Genomic DNA, 23,291 nt, shown 5'->3' with positions numbered 1-23,291 from the left:
AACAACTTGAGGATTCTTGGTCTTCCTGAAGGTGCGGAGGGAGCGGACGTCGGGGCATATGTGAGCACGATGCTGCACTCGTTAATGGGAGCGGAGGCCCCGGCGGGTCCGTTGGAGGTGGAGGGAGCATACCGAGTGATGGCGCGAGGACCGAGAGCAGGAGAAATTCCCAGAGCCATAGTGGTGAGATTCCTCCGTTTTAAGGATAGAGAAATGGTCCTTAGATGGGCAAAGAAAACTCGGAGCAGTAAATGGGAGAACGCGGTGATCCGCATTTATCAAGACTGGAGTGCGGAGGTGGCGAGAAGGAGGACGAGCTTTAATCGGGCCAAGGCGGTGCTTCATAAAAAGAAGATAAAATTTGGAATGCTGCAACCGGCAAGACTGTGGGTCACATATCGAGGGAGGCACCACTACTTTGAGACGGCGGATGAAGCGTGGACTTTTATTGTGGAGGAAAAACTGGAATGAGCGGGTTATTAAAAAGAATGTTTGAACAAAGTGGTGGGGCAAATGTGGGGGGCGAAGAGGGGGGTTAAAAAGGGGGGAAAAGAGGAGTTTTATGTACTAATCCTGCGATGTGGTAACTTTTCTCTCTTCCACGGGTGGTGATGGGGGGAGGAGGGGAGGTGGAAGAGATGGGGCGTTGGCCATTGGGGGCGGGGCCAAGGGAGAAGCGCGGGCTTGGTTCCCGCGCTATGATAATCATGGCGGGAATAGAGAAGCAGGAAGGAGGGGGCGTCGCACGGTGCGAGCCGAGGTCACGGGGGGAAGCCGAGGTCGGCCAGAGTTTGCTGACTTCTGGGAGCAACATGGGGGGAGTAATTACGCTAGCGGGGGATCTAGCGGGGGGGGTGGGAGGGGGGAATTACTGGGTTGCTGCTGCTGGGGAGAGGGGGGAGCTGGTATGGGAGGGGGTGGGCGGGGGGGGGCACCGCCTGGGAGAGATACAGCTGCGTGGGAACCGGGTGAGGAGCTGGAAAAAGGGGATGGCTAATCGACAAGGGGGGGGGGTAGGAAGCCCCCCAACCCGGCTGATCACGTGGAACGTGAGAGGGCTGAACGGGCCGATAAAGAGGGCACGGGTACTCGCACACCTTAAGAAACTTAAGGCAGATGTGGTTATGTTACAGGAAACGCACCTGAAACTGATAGACCAGGTTAGGCTACGCAAAAGGATGGGTGGGGCAGGTGTTCCATTCGGGGCTAGATGCGAAAAACAGGGGGGTGGCTATATTAGTGGGGAAGCGGGTAATGTTCGAGGCAAAGACTATAGTGGCGGATAACGGGGGCAGATACGTGATGGTGAGTGGCAAACTACAGGGGGAGACGGTGGTTTTGGTAAACGTATATGCCCCGAACTGGGATGATGCCAATTTTATGAGGCGGATGCTAGGACGCATTCCGGACCTAGAGATGGGAAAGCTGATAATGGGGGGAGATTTTAATACGGTGTTGGAACCAGGGCTGGATAGGTCGAAGTCCAGGACTGGAAGGAGGCCGGCAGCAGCCAAGGTACTTAAAGATTTTATGGAGCAGATGGGAGGTGTAGACCCGTGGAGATTTAGCAGACCTAGGAGTAAGGAGTTCTCGTTTTTCTCCTATGTCCATAAAGTCTACTCGCGTATAGGCTTTTTTGTGCTGGGAAGGGCGTTGATCCCGAAGGTGAGGGGAACGGAGTATACGGCTATAGCCATTTCGGATCACGCTCCACACTGGGTAGACTTGGAGATAGGGGAGGAAACAGGAGGGCGCCCACCCTGGAGAATGGACATGGGACTAATGGCAGATGAGGGGGTGTGCCTAAGGGTGAGGGGGTGCATTGAAAAGTACTTGGAACTCAATGATAATGGGGAGGTCCAGGTGGGAGTGGTCTGGGAGGCGTTGAAGGCGGTGGTTAGAGGGGAGCTGATATCAATAAGGGCACATAAAGGGAAGCAGGAGAGTAAGGAACGGGAGCGGTTGCTGCAAGAACTTTTGAGGGTGGACAGACAATATGCGGAAGCACCGGAGGCGGGACTGTACAGGGAAAGGCAAAGGCTACATGTAGAATTTGACTTGCTGACTACGGGCACTGCAGAGGCACAATGGAGGAAGGCACAGGGTGTACAGTACGAATATGGGGAGAAGGCGAGCAGGTTGCTGGCACACCAATTGAGGAAAAGGGGAGCAGCGAGGGAAATGGGGGAGTGAGGGATGAGGAAGGAGAGATGGAGCGGGGAGCGGAGAGAGTGAATGAAGTGTTCAAGACATTTTATAAAAAATTATATGAAGCTCAACCCCCGGATGGGAGGGAGAGAATGATGGGCTTTTTGGATCGGCTGGAATTTCCCAAGGTGGAAGAGCAGGAAAGGGTGGGACTGGGAGCACAGATCGAGGTAGAAGAAGTGGTGAAAGGAATTAGGAGCATGCAGGCGGGAAAGGCCCCGGGACCGGATGGATTCCCAGTCGAAGTCTATAGAAAATATGTGGACTTGCTCGCCCCGGTATTGACGAGGACCTTTAATGAGGCAAAGGAAAGGGGACAACTGCCCCCGACTATGTCTGAAGCAACGATATCGCTTCTCTTAAAGAAGGAAAAGGACCCGCTACAATGCGGGTCCTATAGACCTATTTCCCTCCTAAATGTAGATGCCAAGATCCTGGCCAAGGTAATGGCAATGAGAATAGAGGAATGTGTCCCGGGGGTGGTCCACGAGGACCAAACTGGGTTTGTGAAGGGGAGACAGCTGAACACAAATATATGGAGGCTGTTAGGGGTAATGATGATGCCCCCACCAGAGGGGGAAACGGAGATAGTAGTGGCGATGGATGCCGAGAAAGCATTTGATAGAGTGGAGTGGGATTATTTGTGGGAGGTGTTGAGGAGATTTGGTTTTGGAGAGGGGTATGTTAGATGGGTGCAGCTGTTGTGTAGCGCCCCGATGGCGAGCGTGGTCACGAATGGACGGGGATCTGCATATTTTCGGCTCCATAGAGGGACAAGGCAGGGATGCCCTCTGTCCCCATTATTGTTTGCACTGGCGATGGAGCCCCTGGCGATAGCGTTGAGGGGTTCCAAGAAGTGGAGGGGAGTACTTAGAGGAGGAGAAGAACACCGGGTATCTTTGTATGCGGACGATTTGTTACTATATGTGGCAGACCCGGCGGAGGGGATGCCAGAAATAATGCGGATACATGGGGAGTTTGGGGATTTTTCAGGGTATAAATTGAACATGGGGAAAAGTGAGTTGTTTGTGGTGCATCCAGGGGAGCAGAGTAGAGAAATAGAGGACCTACCGTTGAGGAAGGTAACAAGGGACTTTCGTTACCTGGGGATCCAGATAGCCAAGAATTGGGGCACATTGCATAGGTTAAATTTAACGCGGTTGGTGGAACAAATGGAGGAGGATTTCAAGAGATGGGATATGGTATCCCTGTCACTGGCAGGGAGGGTGCAGGCGGTTAAGATGGTGGTCCTCCCGAGATTCCTCTTTGTGTTTCAGTGCCTCCCGGTGGTGATCACGAAGGCTTTTTTTTTAAAAAAAGGATTGAAAAGAGCATCATGGGTTTTGTGTGGGCCGGGAAGCCCCCGAGAGTGAGGAAGGGATTCTTACAGCGTAGCAGGGATAGGGGGGGGCTGGCACTACCGAGCCTAAGTGAGTATTATTGGGCCGCTAATATTTCAATGGTGAGTAAGTGGATGGGAGAGGAGGAGGGAGCGGCGTGGAAGAGATTCGAGAGGGCGTCCTGTAGGGGGGCTAGCCTACAGGCTATGGTGACAGCCCCATTGCCGTTCTCACCGAGGAACTACACCACAAGCCCGGTGGTGGTGGCTACACTGAAGATTTGGGGACAGTGGAGACGGCATAGGGGAAAGACTGGAGCCCTGGGGGGGTCCCCGATAAGAAACAACCATAGGTTTGCCCCGGGGGGAATGGATGGGGGATATGGAATGTGGCAAAGAGCAGGAATAACGCAACTGAAAGATCTGTTTGTGGATGGGAAGTTCGTGAGTCTGGGAGCGCTGACCGAGAAATATGGGTTGCCCCAAGGGAATGCATTCAGGTATATGCAACTGAGGGCTTTTGCGAGGCAACAGGTGAGGGAATTCCCGCAGCTCCCAACACAAGAGATGCAGGACAGAGTGATCTCAAAGACATGGGTGGGGGATGGTAAGGTGTCAGGTATATATAGGGAAATGAGGGACGAAGGGGAGACTATGGTAGATGAACTAAAAGGGGAATGGGAAGAAGAGCTGGGAGAGGAGATCGAGGAGGGGCTGTGGGCAGATGCCCTAAGCAGGGTAAACTCGTCGTCCTCGTGTGCCAGGCTAAGCCTGATTCAGTTTAAGGTATTACACAGGGCGCATATGACTGGAGCACGGCTCAGTAAATTTTTTGGGGTGGAGGATAGGTGTGCGAGGTGCTCGAGAAGCCCAGCGAATCATACCCATATGTTTTGGTCATGCCCGGCACTACAGGGGTTTTGGATGGGGGTGACAAAGGTGCTTTCAAAAGTAGTGGGGGTCCGGGTCGAACCAAGCTGGGGGTTGGCTATATTTGGGGTTGCACAAGAGCCGGGAGTGCAGGAGGCGAGAGAGGCCGATGTTTTGGCCTTTGCGTCCCTAGTAGCCCGGCGTAGGATATTGCTAATGTGGAAAGAAGCCAAGCCCCCGGGGGTGGAGACCTGGATAAATGACATGGCAGGGTTTATAAAGCTAGAGCGGATTAAGTTCGTTCTAAGGGGGTTGGCTCAAGGGTTCACCAGGCGGTGGCAACCGTTCGTCGAATACCTCGCAGAAAGATAGATGGAATGGAAAAAAGAAGGCAGCAGCAGCAGCCCAGGATGGTGGTGGTGGGGGGGGGGGGGGGGGGGGGAGAGGAGGAACCAGAAGGACTCTCAGGGTTGTTAATATACACTGTATAATATGTATAGGTCGTTGCTACAGATAATTATATATTGGACTGTTAAATTATATTTTTGGAGTGTTACTTGTGATAAGGCAGTTGCCAATTAGGGTTAGTTTTCATTTTTGTTATTTATTATTTATTCATTTTCTGTTTATAAAATAGGTCATTGTTATTTGTGTTGTTATAATATTGTGTAAAGGATGCCCAATGTACTGTGTTGGTTGACCAAAAATGTTCAATAAAATATTTTATTTTAAAAAATGTCAGCGTAAAGTCAAAGGCTAAGTTTATTCATAAATATAAGTCAATACAATGTCAAAACTTCCATGCTAAGTAAGTCACATGCAGCTCCTGAGTAAAATACTTCTAAACGTCTGGTAATTCTATAATATTGCTCACAAATAGTTTGGGATACAGGGTGGAGGGCGAGGAATGTATCATGGGACCACGTAGAGAAGAACCTAGATAAAGTAGAAACTAAACTGGAAATAGGCCTGATTTGAAACAGAGATGGGTGGAATACAGAATTAACACAGAAAATGCCGTATATCTGGCAGCATTTGTAGAGAGAGAAGCAGAGTTAATGGCTGGGATTCTAAGTGGTCCCAGCAGTGGAGGATCAGGACTGATCCCACTGGTGCTTGCGAGTGGCACGCAGTGAGAGTCACAGTTCTTTGGCATGAAAATATATGTAGAGTTCCCGACATCCTCAAGGCATCTCAGAGCAGTTCACAACTGCGGCAGCAGTGTGTAACATCTACAAGATGCAGTAACGCATCTTGAAGTCAAAATGTCAAGAAGTCAAGACTTCCTCAACATCACCTTTAAAACTCTCAATTCTTCTTGCCTAGACCACCACCTGTTTCACTCCATGTCACCCACCAGCCTCACTTAGAAATATATCTTTCTTCATCACTGCAAGAGGGGAAACACCCTCTCTTACAGGACGATGAGGGTACCGACAAGACCATGCATTGGAGTGGTTCAAGAAAGCAGTTCATGATTGCCTTCCCGAGCGATATCAGGATTGGGCAAGCAATGCTGACTTTGCTACCGATGCACCCAACTCATGAACAAATTAAAAAATACAACTACTTTTCAGGTACAGTCATTATTATGCAGACAAACACGGCAATCTCCACAGTGATTTTTTTTTAAAGTAAGGTTGGTTGAGGGATGAAAGTTTGCAACTCCCGGGCTGTTTCCTCAGTAGTGCCAGAGGATTTGTTACATCCATTGAACCAGGTTGATTAACCTTCGGTTAAACATTTCTGTTGAAAGATGGTATCCTCAGATAATGCAGCACTCCCGGAGTAACGTAGATAAACGTAGATTATGTGCTCAAGTCATGGAGTTTCTGACAGATTTAAAAAATGAAACCAACAAGCAGACAATAATGTCCTTGCATTGTGATGTTGTCCAAAAGGCAATGTGTTGCCTCAAATCATAAGAAATCTTCCATTTGCTGCACAGTTTATGATTGAAGCCAGCACAGGCTGAATAGCCTCCTCCTGTCCTGCATTGTACAAACATTATACAAAGCTTCATAAAGCACTTAGTGTACTTGACAATGATCTTTTCTTTAAGAGGAACCATTTAGCTCTAGTGCCTTAACATTCATGATTATTAACTCTTACAAAGGTTGTGATAAATCAATATAAATTACATTGAAAAACTTCTTTCTGAGCAACATATGCCTGTTGTTTGTCTGTCTGCTTCCCCGCAGACATATCCTCCGTCTCTTCCAAAACAAGGAATTCAAAACTAAGTTTGTTTCCATAATTCCAGCCAGTCCAACTAACTGACTTTATCATCACCACCATTCAGTGCCGACTGCTTTGACAATTGCAGAGCATTTAACGCAAGTGTGAAATCAAGCAAAACCCAATAGCATTTCAGAGCGAACAAATGTACTTCAAAGTCTGGTCTTGAGACCAGCACAGTTCAATGCCTTTCCTTTTAAAAATCTATTTGAAAAAGAAGCAAGCCGACTCAAATCCTGTCAAGTGCTTGACCGAAACCAAAGACACTAGAGTTAGCAAACCATGCACATGCAGCATAAAGAAGACATTGTCAAAAAGTTCTTGGTCAACCTCAAATGGCCACAGTTCTTGGCAGTAGCTCAGTGTAAGAGTTAAGGAGGGAGATGAAGTTGCAGTCCATCTGCGGGAACTAGAATTTATTTGATCCTTCAGTTTGCCTTACAATGAAGTAGGGCATATGGCTGGCAGTGTGTGCCATGTGGACCTGAACTATTATTGCCACCACATGTATAAAGCACAGTTGTGGAAAGTTGCAGGCTGTGCATTTAACATTACGGATTTGCTAATTATGCATTTAGCATCCTAGAATAAAATCATAGAATCCCTACAGTGCAGAAGTGCCCATTCAGCCCGAGTCTGCACCGACCCCTGAAAGAGCACCCTACCTAGGCCCACTCCCCTGTCCCAAATAACCCCTCAACCTAACCTACGCATCTTTGGACACTAAGGGACAATTGAAAATCCACCTAATCTATCCATGTTTGGACACAAAGGGGCAATTTATCATGGCCAATCCACCTAAACTGCACAACTTTGGGAGGAAACTGGAGCACCTGAAAAACTCACGCAGGCACAGGGAGAACGTGCAAGCTCCACACAGACGGTCAACCAAGGCCGGAATTGAACCCGGATCCCTGATGTGGTGAGGCAGCGGTGCTAACCACTGTGCTGCATGGTGGCATAGCATTATTGCATTTAATTATTACATTTAGAAACACTGAATGATATATAAAACAGGATAGAAAATTACTTTTAACGTTGAATTATCCCCCAAAAAGCTTTCAAGTTGTAATTTAAGTTCTTCGAAAAGCATTTAAGCTCCATCCCATTCAGTTCACACAAGTTTCCTTCTTGAAAAGAAACTACATAAGCAGTTCCACCTGTTTTAATCCAGTGACGGTGCCGCAAAAATCCCTCCGAGGACCATAACCTTTAGCATTCAATATAGATCTTTAGATCCCACAAGAATCTGTTAGCAACTTGCAGAAACCAACTCTGGCATTTCACACATTTATCAACACGTTTTGGCAGTGCAAAGAACATTGGAGAAAAGAATTATTAACATAATAGCATAACCAACAACCATCTCCTCTTACCAGGATTAGCAAACAGTTGGCTCTCCACTGTTTTAGCAATGCACTGGAGTTTGACAGCTTCCAGTGAATACTCCACATGCAGGACATCTGGCATGCTGCGCAAGGTGTCTCTTACCAGGTTTGCCACTTCTCGCACATCTATCAGTTTCAGCAGCTCTGAGTATACAGCTGGGAAAGAGCTCAGGAACACAGCCTGGTGAGGACAAAGAAAACGGAGTCAACGACTGTAACTGAAAGTTGATACCTACAGTCAACTGGAGTGATGAAAAGGGCAGGAGCAGCCACATTTGATCATACATGACCACCAACCTTTCCACTGGCCCCAAATACCCCTTTTATGAACTGAATTCATAACGTAGTCGCCTCTATATTGGGGAGACGAAGTGCAGATTAGATGATTGTTTTGCTGAACACTTCAATTCAACCTGCAAGGGTGACCTTGAACTTCCGGATGATATTTTAATTCTCCAACTCACTTTCCTGTCCTCTGCCTCCCACACTGCTTCAATGAAACTCAACAGAAGTTCGCGAAACAGAACTTCATCTTTTGTTCAGACTCTGTACAGCCTTCCAGACTCAACAGCAAGTGCAGTCATTTCAGATCCTGATTACTGCCCTCATGTACTGAACCACTGGTGTGGAGAAGGTTTATGCTGTTGTCATTCACAGCTCCTCCGAACTTGATGTTATGTTTTTACTTGCCCCTTTACCGCCCCTTTTATCTTGCACCATCACTCCTTTTATCATTCAGTTCCGCTTGCCTTCCACCTTATCGTGAACCTTCCCTATTTGCTCTTTGCTTCCATCCTCCTCCTGGCCAGCTGAGCGTTTCCAGAATATTCTGTTTCAGATTTCCAGCACTAGCTGTATTTGGCTTGTTTTGGTGAGATAATCCCTGCATCACAGAATGCTCATACATTTGTTACGGTACTGTTAATTTATTAGTATCATTCAACATTCCTTCTGAAATTGGGAATTAATGTGTTGGGAGAACTGTGCGCACTACCAAAACATAACAGGATGAATTTTCCCCAGCCCAATGCTGGCAGGCCCACGCCACTGGTCTGCAAAGGTGCGCTGGCGGAGCCAGAAGCTCCATGCTCCAAAGGCTTGGGCGTCGACAGGAACGACCAAACCTGCAGCCCAAATAGTGCACCTGGAGAAGTACCCACCCACCTGGAGGGGCCTAAACGCTTTAATAATTTAAACTTTATCCATAAGCCTCCAAGGGGCGCCTCCATGTTGAGGCAATCACTTTTCTTGCCGGGGCTGTCAAGGCTTCAGAAACGCTGGCCTGCTTCACATCCTCGAGAGGAGGCTGCCAATAGAAAGACTGTCCCCAAGAAGGTTGCCCTGTCAGGTGCACCAGTCTGCTAGGGCACAGGGTCCCCCAGTTGGTACTGATTCCAGGATCCCAAGGCCCATGGGAAATTCAGCCCAATTACTCCCTCTTCCCATGGTGTTTCTCAAGTGCATGGAAAATTAGTTTCAAAATTTACCAATCTTTTCAAATGATAGCTAGATTATAGAAAAAGGTGGAATCTGTGCAAGACGCCACTATCTAATTAAGATAAATTTATATTTGGAATAATATCAAAGTTCAAATTTTCTTGTCTGGCCTCTGACAAACAAAGACCGTATTCAAGCCTACAACTTTACCTGAAGGTGCTTCAAGCATTAATATCAAGAATGAAGTGCAAATGTATCTTGTATACTTAAAAAGCTGCATGTCTGGAATTTCATTTTGCTCGATTTTCTCTTCCATTGATTTCAATGCAAAAGAAAATTCAGTGGCGGAGAAATGGGCAAGTTCACGCCCATCACTTCTACATTGTTGCTCATTCTGGACAACGAACAACTTGCATAAAATTTTACACAGATCTTTCTGTCAGCCAAGTAACCAAGATTACCCAGAACTCTATTGCAGATGTCAAGATATTAGAATAATCATAAAACAAATGGGAATAAGTGTAGGCAATCAATGCCAGAGGAAAATATGTATTTTACAGGAGAAAAAAGGGCTTGAAGAAAATAACCTTGTGATAAAAATCAGCATTATGCCATACTCAAGGGCCGGGATTCTCCGACCCCCCCGCCGGGGCCAGAGAATCCCCAGGGGGAGGCACGAATCCAGCCCTGCCGCCGGATGCCCTATTCTCCGGTGCCGATTTTCGGCCGGTGGCGGGATTCCCGCCACGCTGGTCGGGGGCCATTGACAGCGAACCCCCCCCCCCCCCCCCCCCCCCCCCCCCGGGCGATTCTCCAGGCCCCGATGGGCTGAGCGGCCGTCCAGTTTGTGCCAGTCCTGCCGGCATGAATTACTCACCTCACGCACAGCGGGACCTGGCAGTTAAGTGTGCGGAGGTGATCCTCAGGGGTGGCGCGGGGGGATCCGACCCTGGGGGTGGGGGCAGGGGCCTTGGTGGCTTGGCCCACGATCAGGGCTCACCGATCTGCGGGCGGGCTTGTTCTGTGGACTTCTTTCCTCCGCGCCGTACCCCTGTAGGGCTCCGCCATATTGCCCGGGGGCCGGCGCGGAGGAGAGAACCCCCACGCATGCACAGAAATAGTCCGGTCGGTCCGCGCATGCGCAAACTCGCACCGGCCCTTTGGCACCGGCTGCAGCGGCGCCAACCACTCCACCGTCCACCTAGCCCCCGAAGTTTCGGAGAATTCCTCACTTTCGGGGGCTGTTAATGCTGGAGTGGTTGGCGCCAGTTTTCTCGCTGGCATGGGGACTCAGTCCCCCAGAAGGGAGAATGTTTTGTCACAGGTTTCCAGCAAATTCTGAGTCAACCATGCTCCAAACCCAAGACTATCCCATGAGCTGCGGAAGAGGCGATCCATGAATTTTTCAACATTTTCTAACTTAATTCCACTTTTGGAACAGCATAAAAATTATTATTAATTTACTTACCTCCAAATACCTTCTACACTTTAGGAGTTCTGTGGATTCCATGAAATAAAGAATATGTTCTTCAACTGATTTAAATTACTCACCTGAGTGAGACAGCACTCACTTGGTTCTATCCAGTCACAGCCAGAGAGTTACCTGCCGTCTCTTTCTGCTCCTGCACCGTAACCCCTGATGTCCCCAAGGATCTATTTCATCTCCATCTTATTTCTCATCTGCGAGAGGTCCCTCAGCAATATCCTACAAAAATGTCAGTTGCCAATACACCCTGATAACATCCTCATCCTAATTCGCCACAACGTCCCTCAGCTCCTCCAGTGCTTCTAAATTGTCAGAGTGCTTAGCATCAAGTACAGGAAGAGCAGAGATGTCTTCCATCAAAATATTGGGATGGCCAAAGTCATCATCTTCAATCCCAACCACAAACTCGATTTCCTAAACACCAATTGCATCCCTATCCTTGGGAACTTTCTCAGATTGTTCGCAATCTTGGTCAATAGTTGACCCTAAGATCAGCCTCCAACACATATATGCGCATCACAAAGACTGCCTCTTTCCACCTCTGTAACATCACTGATGCAGCCTCTGCTTCTGAACCTGCATCCACGCCTTGACTTGACTATCCTCAGCCAGCATCCTATATTCTACCTTCTTCAAATCTGTCACCCAAAACTCTGCTGCCTGTGTCCTAATTCATACCAATTATCCATTCACTCATAACCTGTAAATTCTATGATCTATGAACCTCTCGTTCATTGACCTGCTGATTAAACAATGCTTTGAATTAATCATTTTCACTTAAAACAAAAATCACTCTATGGCCCTGCCCTATCTGCCATCTCCTCTAACCTTCCAAGGCATATGAGCTCCCCCAATTATGGTCTCTTTAGCATCTGCAATATTCATCTTGCCACCATTGCCAGGCATGCCTTCAGATAACTATGCTCCAAGCTCTGGCATTTCCTCTTGACCTCGCTTTCCTCCTATAAGACACTCCTTAAAATCCATCTCCTCGACCAAGCTTTTGTGGATTGCTGACAAATTTTGTTTCTGTCAGGCACTCAGAGTGCTTACCACATTAAAGGCACTGAACAAATAAAATTGCAGATATTGTTGTTAATCACCTGAGTCTGTGTAATGATGGAAGATCCTGGACTTTCAATGGAGAGGAAGTATCGCACTGACTGGAATAGTTCATAAATGCTGCTTCGAAATTCTTCTTCATTCTGTCCACCAGTTGCAAGAGTGTAAAGGCTCCGGGAATGAATTATATATTTAAATATATATTCCTGTGCCTAGAATTAGAATTGGACAACTATTAAGTGTATGGCTGTGAAATGACTGGAGTTACTGGACCTATTGCATTTGAAAACTATCGACGCCAACAACAAAGACACATGGTTCACTCTACAGAAATAATCGGCTTAAGTTAAAGTTACTTCAGTAATACTTGAAAATTATTTTGCGTTGCTTTATGGAATGCCCATATTGTGCAGAGCTAACATATTTTTCAAGGTATTCATCATAATGCTACCTTTACGGTACTCCATTTTTCAAATCTTGTACAGATATTTGCAGTAGACTGGCAGATGGCCAGTTGTGGTATACAGGTGAAAACTCACTGTTCTTCAAATTTAACAGTGGGTCTGTTTAAGATGGACTTGTGATGGGTTTAATTATGGTACACAAAACTCTATCCCAAAGCATTGGTGGTCAACCAATCCGACAACAACACAACACAAATTAGCCCTTAAAGATTTCCACTCTATCTTGACATCTGTATTATTAGGTCACTGAAACTAGTAGAAACACTCAACACAAGGAAACTAATTTTAATATTTCAATGTCAATTTTGGAACATTTCTAGCAAAGGGTCCCTACCCTATTGTTTAATCCCCTACCAGGATTTACTGAAGGAATCGAGTTGAAATTACGATTGGAAATGCAGAATAGGAATAAGAACATTTTTCCCAGACAAATAAAACATTAAAAAAACACTTTGAATGCAACTGCTAACATGACCCTCACGTCATATATTTTTGTGGTGATTACAATCACTAAATAATTTTTGTGAGTTTGATGTATGTTAGTGATAGCAAGCAATAAATAATTTATTAGATTCGCTTCGGATGTCAGAAACCCCTTATTTGACAGTATGCTCCAAGTGGTTTCTGAATAAGCATTTCACATTACAAAGCTTCATGCCACACATACAGCTCTCCACTTCCTCAATTATCAATACCCTAGACCCCCAGATCTAACAGCTTCACGAATGAACTCTAAAATTAGTAGACTCTGTCCAAGGTTTTCAAGGGTTATACCACAGGATATCTTTTAACACAAAGTAATTTTCATTCATTTCAATATGAAATATCATGGCCCGAATTCTCCCCAATCTGGATTCTCTTCTCCCGCTGACAGCACATTCCCACAGGCAGGTTTCCCTGCAACGTGGGCTGGCTTCAATAAGAAATCCCAGTGACAAGCAGCGGGAAGAGAGAAACCAATCGCCAGTGAACGGCCAGCTGCCAGAGGAGTGCAGAACGCAGCTCATTATTTCAGATCATTTTATTTTATTTGCATTATTTTGTATAATTATTTACAGGAATTATATATTACATATGATTAGATGAACAAGTTGGGCAATTAGCACTATTCAAAGTTCATGGGTGCAATTCTCTGGCCGCGTTGCGCTCAAGCGAGTGCACAACGCAGCTGGAGATTCCCGGGAAAGCCCTCTCACCCAAGTCCCGCCAGGCGTCGGAGTTGGAACTCGGCGCAAAAGAGATGGGACCAAACTGCGCTCCCACAAGTATGTCTTAAACCTACTTTAGACATACTCACCCGGGATACACCGGCCTCCCTCGATTCTCTGGCGTCCCCAGGGAGGATGGAGCCAGGCGACTATCAGTGCTGGTCTACACAAACGTGGCCAGGCGGAATGGCACCGGGCAGGGTGGGGGGGGGGTGGTGGGGGGGGGGGGGGGGGGGGGGGGGGGGATGGGTGGGGTGGGGGGGGGGGGGGGAAGGAGGTCTCTCAGCCCATCGGAGACCCCTTGGTGGTCAGGTCAGTGCAGGGTGGCCCCCTGTCTCTGCCCCTGGAACATGAGCACCGTGCCACTGCCCAGCTGGCAGCTTGGCACTGCTACCCTGGTACTGCCAAGGAGCCTCAGTGGCACCTGCCTGGGTGCCTGTGCCAAGGGTCATCCCGAGGGGGGGGGCATGCGCATGAAAGGAGGGTAGAGAAGGGGGTTTGATGGGTGGGGGGGGGGTGCAGGGTAGGTAAGTAGGGGCTTCTGGGAGGTTATGGGGGTGACGGGTGGACATCCTGGAAGGGAGGGGTGCTGCAGGAGGGCTTGCAGGGGCCTGAAGAGGGGGGCTCCCAGGGACCCCATAGCAGGGGGGGGGTTGTTGGGTAGTATCCATATGTGTGGAGAGTGTCATTGCCCATGGGTGGGGGGATTTGGGGGACCCACAAGCTCACTGCGACATTGAGGCACCCTTTCAAAATGGCGGCCTGATGAAGTTCAGTTCCCCAGTGCTAAAAAAATTCGAACTGTCTAACTGTCGGTTAATCCGGCGAGAAACTCCCCAGGGCCCCCTAAAAAGACCAAGTCTCGCGGTGGGGAACTCGCCGACAGTGCCGCGGGGAAACCCCTGAACAACCTGGCGCAAATAAACTTGGAAAATGTTTGGGAGAGTCGCGCCCTGTAGAAAAACACAAGTGATACTTTGCGGTTTAAACTGTTCAAAAGAATTCATTGTGTCTTGGAACAAGGCTATTAATAACCACAATAGCTCAGGCTTCTCTGGCTGTATTAGCAGGATAACCACACACTTCAATTACTTGCCTTGCTTCCCACGTTACAAAAACAGTACTGACAAATCATGAATTAATTGGCCATCAAATCAAGTTTTCAACGTGTTTGAAGAATTTACATTTACTAGGTTGAATCGAAATCACATAAAACTTAATTTGAATTCCACACTAATCAATGGTCAGTAGAGGATGAACATTGCTTGTTGTTCATTATGCTTCCACTGTCAGCCGTAACTGCGCAGCAGCCTCCACAGGGTATCTGGGACGTGTGTGAACAGAAGCATCACAAGGTGTGAAATCAAGTCGACACCTGCAGGGTCAAATGAACTCTTGAATGGCAGCCGATTTTCCACCATGCCGATTTTTTTACTTTCCATTGACTTTGAAAACCTTGCCAAGATTTTTATTTTCAAACCAAATAAAAGCGACACTGGATCTAGGAATCAAACGGTATTTAACTGGCCATTCTGCGTATCTCAGTGGAATGAAAATTGGGCGCAGCGAAAAATCGATTGCTGGTTCACGACGAGCCTATTTTGTGCAGCTGGCCTACACCACGTTAACCCTCTCTTCAACCAGATTGAATACTCCTTACAGAGACATGGGTCAGAGAATCGCCGGGGGGGGGGGTGTGAATCCCGCCCTGCCGCTTCGGCGCCGGCTGCAGAATTCTCCGGCGCCGGTTTTCGGGCGGGGGCGGGGATCACGCCGCGCCGGTCGGGGGCCTTTGGCAGCGACCCCCTGGCAATTCTCTGGACCCCGATGGGCCGAGCGGCTGCCCCTTTTCGGCCAGTCCCGCCGGCTTGAAGTAGACATGGTCCATCACGGCGGGACCTGGCTTGGAGGGCGACTAGCGGAGCCCTCGGGGCGGCGGGGGGGGGGGGGGGGGGGTCAGGCCCCACGGTGGCCTGGCCCGTGACCGGGGCCCACCGATCTGCGGGCGGGCCTGTGCAATGGGGGCACTCTTTCCCTCCGTGCCGGCCTGTGTAAAACTCCGCCATGGCCGGTGCGGAGAAGAAACCCCCTGCGCATGCGCAGGAAACACACCAGCGGTTCTGCGCAGGCGTCAGAACACGCCGGCAGTCCTGCGCATGCGCCAACTTGCGCCGCCCGGCGGAGGCCCTTCGGCACCTGTTGGCACGGCGCCAATCGCTCCTGCGCAGCCTAGCCCCCGGAAGTGCGGAGGATTCCGCAACTTCCGGGCGGCCCGATGCTGGAGTGGTACACGCCGCTCTTTGGCGCGGGTACGGGCCACCCCGCCGATTCCGGGAGAATCCCGGCCATGCAGTCTAAACCAGCGAATGGAAGTTTGAATATTTAATCCAATGTAAAGTCTTGTACAGAAAGCGAAAGCAGGAAAGAAAGATGGGTTTAAGAAAGAGATAAAAAGAGACAAAGAAAACTATTAAAAAATTACTTATTTTTACATGCCTTCAAGAATATCATCTCCAACAGCAAATTTCTGGTGTTTGCATTTAAGTTGTGGAACAGAAGTTGTTGCCAATTTATTGTTTAGTAATAGTGAGCATTGATAGCCTCACATTTATGACCTAAAAATCTGGACCCTTGGGTTTTATAGGAGTTTAACATATGTTTCCCTGAACCATTATAGTGATTATCTCACTGGCACATACGACAAGTATTCAACCGTGCAATGCTTATAGTGAAGTACATCCCAAAGGTTCAATACTGTAGGAAAATAAGAGGTTGAAATCTAGCTGTAAAGACTTTAATAAGCTCATTTTTAAAAGTAACATTAATTGGTGGATACAAACGCTTACCCTCAGCACATCCTGAATATGCTCTTGTCGTTCGGCTTCTATTGACCGATCAATGTACCTTTTTAGTACTTTTATAAGGTCCCTATAGCAAGGAAAATGCACAGTAAATGAATACAGTTCATAAAAAGACATTTTTTCTCCTTAATGGGACAGGTAAGGTCAGTCACTGTTCCTTTTTCTCCATTATTAATCTTCTCAAACCAATGCTATGATGCTTTCAAGAACAGCCTGTGCTAACATTTGCTCCAATTTTCTTCACCTTTATTTAGAAAAGAGTGGTCTCAATTTGGTGCTTGTAATATGCAGAATCATGGAATCCCGACAGAGAAGGAGGCCATTCGGCCCAGCGGGTCTGCACCAACACTCCGAATGAGCAGCCCTTCCTAGGCCCAATCCCTGCCCTATCCCTGTAATCCCACCTAGGGGAAATTTAGCATGCCAATCCAACTAATTTGTACATCTTTGGACTGTGGGAGGAACCGGAGCACCCGGAGGAAACCCACTCAGACAGGGGAAGAATGTGCAAACTCCACACAGACAGTCACCTGAGGTTGCAATCGGACTCAGGTCCTGGTGCCGTGAGGCAGCAGTGCTAACCACTGTGCTATGTAGGAATTATGGATGTGAATTCACCTTCACTAATGTACAGAGCTTGGACGTATTCTTAACATTCCAGCTATATAATTGCTATGTTCACTGATAGATAATCTTAACTGGGAAGGCTGGAATATTGCTCTCACCAACACCTTTTAAACACAGCTATAATGAACTATGATTATGTGGTGAGTTTCGAGGATATCAGAATATGTTTGTTGAAATTGTGGCAATTTTTGACTTTGATTGCGAGTTGGCTAGAAGAGATTATTGAGGCCGCACTGTGATAAGGTTAAGCCAACAATAATGTTTTTGCAGGTCAACACATCAGGTGCAGGCCTTTCACACTTCAGGTACTTTGGGGCACCAGTAAAGCACGATGTACGAGGTTGCAATCACAACCATCAACTCGTGCTGCTTGCCACAATCTTGTTCCATCTACAGATTGGACTACGCCAATGCAGAAACAATGAAGTTTCACAGCATCTTTGGCTGGCTTGCTAATTTCATTAGAAGCAATGCATGCACAATGCTGGCGCCACCACTCTCAAACTATCAGCAATGTACAAAGGGAAGGTTTCCAAGCACAAGGAAGATTGAACAGTTTAGGCAACCACAGTATGAAAAATGCCCGACCATGAAGCGGACAACACTTTACGTAGATTTTACTGGTAAATTAGAGTTGCTGGACTATTCAAACGGGGAATTCCTTTCTAATTCACGAGAGGTAAGAATTTGTTAGGAACATTGAACAGTATTCTTCAAATACAAGGAACACAGAGAAAGTGCAACACACTGAGAAATAGGATGAAATTCCACTGGACAGTACCTGTAAGCCAATGCTCCTGCAAAATGGCTCTCTATATACGTATCCATGACTGGCTTAAAATGCTGAAACTTGATGTCCTGCAGCAAATTGATGATATGAACCTGGAATAGACAATTGTATTTCAGACAAGAATGTTCTTACAAACATATTGCAGGGGCTGGTTTAGCACACTGGGCTAAATAGCTGGCTTTTAAAGCAGACCAAGGCAGGCCAGCAGCACGGCTCAATTCCCGTACCAGCCTCCCTGAACAGGCGACGGAATGTGGCGACTAGGGGCTTTTCACAGTAACTTCATTTGAAGCCTACTTATGACAATAAGCGATTTTCATTTTTTCATTTCAGTGGGGATAGACCTCAGTAAATTGGAAAATTGTTCGGAACATTTGGTATCTGCAAATTAAAATGGTAAGATTAAATTACTCAAAAGGACAATGTAATCAGTCAAGAAATGCACTAGTTCGGGTGAATGGATGTTGACTAGTTGAAAGTGCAACAAAAAGTGCCCCAATAGGTGAAGGAGAAGAGCAATAAAATATAATTACATATACCACTTAAAATTTACTTTCCTCCAAAAAAGAGAAGAGAATTGGAATTTATCTTTAAAAATTGATGGCAAATAGCTTTCAAATTAAATTCCAGTTTAAAACACAGGAGGATCATTAATCCACATTCAATAATCTTGTCGTCAGATCACTGCTGTACATCACCTCAGGTAGTTGCTCCAAAAGTGTAATAGCAAAGATACTCACCAATGAATCAAAAACCTTCAATCCATATTTCTGTGGATTTTCATCCAAAATTCCAAACAATGCATCCAATGTATCTTGCAGAAACTACAAAAGGAATTCAAGTGAGAATTTAGAATCACTGATCTTCCCAGCAAATCAAAGGCCATTTTACATAATACGCTGGGAATGTATCAAATGGCACAAAGTTTTCTACCTTAACTATTTCCGCACCATCGATATCTTTGAATTTTGAGAGGATGTCACATATTCTTTCCGGGTGGGCTCTCCATTTCAGAAAATCTAGTAAATCGCCTAAAAAACAGAATGTTAAAAAAGGTAAGTAAATGTTTTAAAAGTTGAACTATGAAACAATATAACGCTACAGGACTGAAATCATTGTATAATTGCAGCATCTGAAATCAAAATTTGGTTTCTACTTTCAAACCAAAAGTGTGTGAGTAGACTAAGTGTTGCTTAAATATATATATGGACAAACAGCTTTTATAGGCAGCAAGTAAAACAAAGTGCTGGAAATACTTAGTTCAGGCAGCAGCTGTGGAAAGGGAAAGATGAAGCTGTAACTTTTCATATGATCCTTCAACAGAGTTAGGATGTAGACGTTGAATACCCACGCGACAAACCCAACCAGCACCGGAACAACTGGCTTTGCTTGTTGGCAAAATTCAACTTACGTTGTTAAAAATAAACCAAATTAGAGTGAGGAATGTAACAATGGAGAGGATTTTACTGTGGGCTTCTGGACTCCGATGTCAGGAAAACTTCCCAAACCCGCACTTTACCAGGAGCTAGGCTGGTAAAGTGACATTCTCAGAAGAGACCTCGGCCTCCTAATTGGCTACCTCCGAGCTCACTGCCCGAAGGAAGGCAGGTGAGATAGCGATGCTGCTGGCCCTGAACTCTCAACACCCCACAGGGGCCTCTAAATGGAGGCTTCATCAGAATGGGCAGTATAACGTAAAAGTACTCGATGGCCAAGAGTTCCTGGGGTATGGCCTCCCAAGTGTTTGGGTCACCAGCATGGTCTTGCCTTTATGCCGCCCCTTTCAAAGGTCATGGAGCCTCCAGAAAACAGACAGACTCCACACACACTGACTTTGGAGCATTTTGGAGATAGTGACCATAATTCAGTTAGATTTAGGATAGTTATGGAAAAGGATAAACCAGGAATAAGAGTTCAACTGGGGAAAGGCTAATTTTACTGAGATAAGATTTGAGCCAAGTGGACTGGAACAGATACTTGCAGATAAGAAAAGTGTGTGAGAGCAGTAGGAGGCCTTCAAGAAGGTGATAACGAGTGTACAGGGCAAAACATGTTCCCATAAAGACCAGAGAACCATGGATGTCAAAGGACATAAAGGGCAGGATTAAGAAACTGTGGTGGCTCCGAGTCCACAGCCGCCACACCGAGCTCCCGACGAGTGAGACCACGTGTCCCATGCCGTCGGGAACTTGGCCGGTCGGAGGTGGAGCATCAGGGGGTGGGCCTCAGGCAACATCCTGAGTCCGTCGATACCCGATTGCCCATCACTTTGGAGGGGGCAGAGCATCGTGAAAGCAACACCGCCCCCGATTTGGTCAGGAACACGGATTCTCAGGCAGGTCGCCGAACGTAATTTCGGCGCGGCAACCGGAGAATCCAGCCTATTATTTCCAAGTTCCTCTCCAAACCAGACCATCCTGCCATAGGCATCTATCAGGATCCGTTCATTATCACTGTACAACAGTTCTCTACCTATGACCATTGAGGGAGCACCACCGCCACAAAGACTTCATTGCTTCAATAAGGTGGCTTACCACCATCTTCTCAGGGCAGCAAGGGAATGGGCCTTTCCAGATCCAGGGTGGCATGGTGACACAGTGGTTAGCACTGCCGCCTCACAGCTCCAGCGACCAGGGTTTCAAGTCAAGCCTCAGTTTGCATTTTCTCCCAGTGTCTGCGTGGGTTTCCTCCGGGTGCTCCGGTTTCCACCCACAGTCCAAAGATGTGTACGTTAAGTGGATTGGCCATACCCAATTGCCTTTCATGTCGAAAAAGGTTAGGTGGGGTTACTGGGTTATGGGGGTAGAGTGAAGGCATGGGCTTAAGTAGGGTGCTCTTTCCAAGGGACAATGCAAAATCGATGGGCCAAATGGCCTCCTTCTGCACTGTAAATGCTATGATTCTATCATCCACCAGTAGCCTAATCACAAAAATGATCATATGGAGCATCCAGAGGAATCCACGCATAATAACGCACAATGCGTTACTGTCTGGGAATACATCCTAAAGAGCATAATAGTCTTTTTCAGTATCCAAGAACAGAAGGATTTCTACTAGTATATTTTGTGACAAATGACTGAGTCATTTAGTTTTCCAAGTACTAATATTAAACAATGTATAGGCAGGTAAACCTGATCACTTGGATCTGTTGGAATGTTTTTTTTAATAATTTATTTTTTAAATTTAGAGTACCCAATTCATTTTTTCCAAGTAAGGGCAATTTAGTGTGGCCAATCCACCTAGCCTGCATATCTTTGGGTTGTGGGGTGAAATCCATGCAGACATGGGGAGAATGTGCAAACTCCACACGGACAGTGACCCGGAATCGAACCTGGGACCTTGGTGCCGTGATGCAACAGTGCTCACCACTGCACCAACATGCTGCCCTGTTCAAATGTTTAAACATCCTTTTAACAATGAAAATACCTTCAGTTCTGCAAACCACGTGACATAACTTGGGAGTCCCAAGTTCTCGACGCATCCTCAACAGCACCATCTCCCTTTCCAATGTGAAACAGGGCACCAAACACAGCCCAACTCAAGAACTTAAAGCAGAAAGTACATTTACTCCATTTCCTTACCATTCTGAGTGAGCTTTGTAGAGCACAGGAAAGATGAGATCCAAAAAGTCTCCTTGGAAGCTTTGACTGGCTGACTGTTGCCATGGAGATTCCCTTTACAATACTGAAGTTTGAGGTAGCAAGTGGGATCCTGAAAGTTGGTGTTTTCTTCACACTGCAAAATAAAAATTTGTAAGTTTTACCAGTCTTTGCCAAGACAAAATGTTATATCATCATTGCACTGTTGTCAAACTGCATCGCCATAGCCATGCAGACTGCGTATCTGCTACATGTCTGTACATAGCAGCGACTTCCAGTGATGGGCGGGAGCTGAGCAGTCGCACGAAAGGTGCATCTCGCCTGGAAACATATCTTTGGGTCTTTTTTAAAATAAATTTAGAGTACCCAATTATTATATATTTTTTTCCAATTAAGGGGCAATTTAGTGTGGCCAATCCACCGAACCGGCACATCTTTGGGTTGTGGGATGAAATCCACGCAGACATGGGGAAAATGTGCAAACTCCACACGGACAGTGACCCAGGGCCGGGTTTAGAATCCGGGTCCTCAGCGCCACACTCCCAGTGCTAACCACTGTGCGGCATGCCACCCTAATCTTTGGGTCTTTTTAACCCGAACGGGCACCCAAAATAGGGAAAAGTGAACCAACCGAACCCCCAGCTAGAACCTGCCCAATTGAGATGCCAGTGAGCCAGCAGCCAGGCCGCAAGGCCAGTAAAAGCAAATAAATAAAGACCACAACCCCAGAACAGGGGGACGTGTATGGCAACACAGACCTGAACTTGAACCCAGCAGGGCTGCCAACGTTGACCCAGTCGGCGACAGAGAAGCTGATGGGAGTTGATCTCCACAGAACTCCAAAGACAGAGAGAGATGGCAAAAGAGGACCTCATGCCAGCAATGAAGTCGGCAATTGAGGCCATGCTGGCCCCACAAGCAATGGATAGAGTGAAGCGGAGACTGGAGGGCCAAGAAGCGATGGTTCGAGACCAGGATAAAGTGGCAACCAACCAGGACGAGCAGATCGCTTCGCTCGAGGCAGAGGTCACAAGGTTGGTGGAGACCGAGATGAGTCTTCACTCATTGACAAAAGCCTGAGGGCTGACGTAGTCTCTCTTCAAGAGCCCAAGTCATAGAGAAGGACCAACTGAGGGTAAGGAAAGGCTGCGTGGGACAGACATAGCAGGTGTGCTTCCACACAAGGGCGAGGAGGGTGGCCATACTATTTAACAAAAGGACGTGCCTTTACAGCGACAAATTCGCTGACTGACCCAAGGGGACGGTACAGCATGAATAGCAGGGTCCCAGAAAGGGCCCCGATGGTATTGGTGAGGGGGGGGGTGGTTTAAACCCATGGAGGTTCAACCACCCAAGGGAGAAGGAGTTTTCACATGTTCTGGTGCTGTCCCAAGCTCAGCAGATTCTGGGGAGCACCTTTTTCGAGGCCATGTCCAAAGTCGTGTGGACGAATATGGACCACCACCATCCCCGGGTTACAAAGGGTATTTTAGGCTATAATTCTATTACCGCATCTGTCACAACTGTGAAAACTGATCACATTGTTACCATGGTTATCACAAGTGCACATTCTAATCCATTTCTTGGATTTTCAGTTCAAAGATGCATTTTATTTATATCTATTATTATGATAGATACAATTGCATACTTGGATGTGTTTGATATGTTTGTTTGTTATAAATGAAAATTTTCAAAGAAAATGTTTTTAAAAAAC

The 23,291-nt window shown here is 47.0% G+C and overlaps 1 protein-coding gene across 6 annotated transcripts in view; it reads right to left on the bottom strand.

Moving 5' to 3' along the window:
- LOC140396552 (dedicator of cytokinesis protein 4-like) overlaps positions 1 to 23,291 on the bottom strand; it is a 458,932-nt gene that overhangs the window by 172,762 nt on the left and 262,879 nt on the right. For all 6 annotated transcript variants that reach the window (XM_072485296.1, XM_072485300.1, XM_072485297.1 and 3 more), the window contains exons 17-23: positions 21,560 to 21,713; positions 18,912 to 19,009; positions 18,719 to 18,802; positions 17,970 to 18,070; positions 16,547 to 16,628; positions 12,070 to 12,240; positions 8,032 to 8,224 (exon numbers count right to left, since the gene is read on the bottom strand). In XM_072485296.1, the coding sequence (XP_072341397.1) occupies positions 8,032 to 8,224; positions 12,070 to 12,240; positions 16,547 to 16,628; positions 17,970 to 18,070; positions 18,719 to 18,802; positions 18,912 to 19,009; positions 21,560 to 21,713 (883 nt within the window). The remainder of the gene's footprint in view (positions 1 to 8,031; positions 8,225 to 12,069; positions 12,241 to 16,546; positions 16,629 to 17,969; positions 18,071 to 18,718; positions 18,803 to 18,911; positions 19,010 to 21,559; positions 21,714 to 23,291) is intronic.

This window comes from Scyliorhinus torazame, chromosome 19 (assembly GCF_047496885.1).
Source record: "Scyliorhinus torazame isolate Kashiwa2021f chromosome 19, sScyTor2.1, whole genome shotgun sequence".
NCBI lineage: Eukaryota > Metazoa > Chordata > Chondrichthyes > Carcharhiniformes > Scyliorhinidae > Scyliorhinus > Scyliorhinus torazame.
Note: the sequence above shows the minus strand (reverse complement) of the source record. Positions and strands in the feature narration are given on the sequence as shown.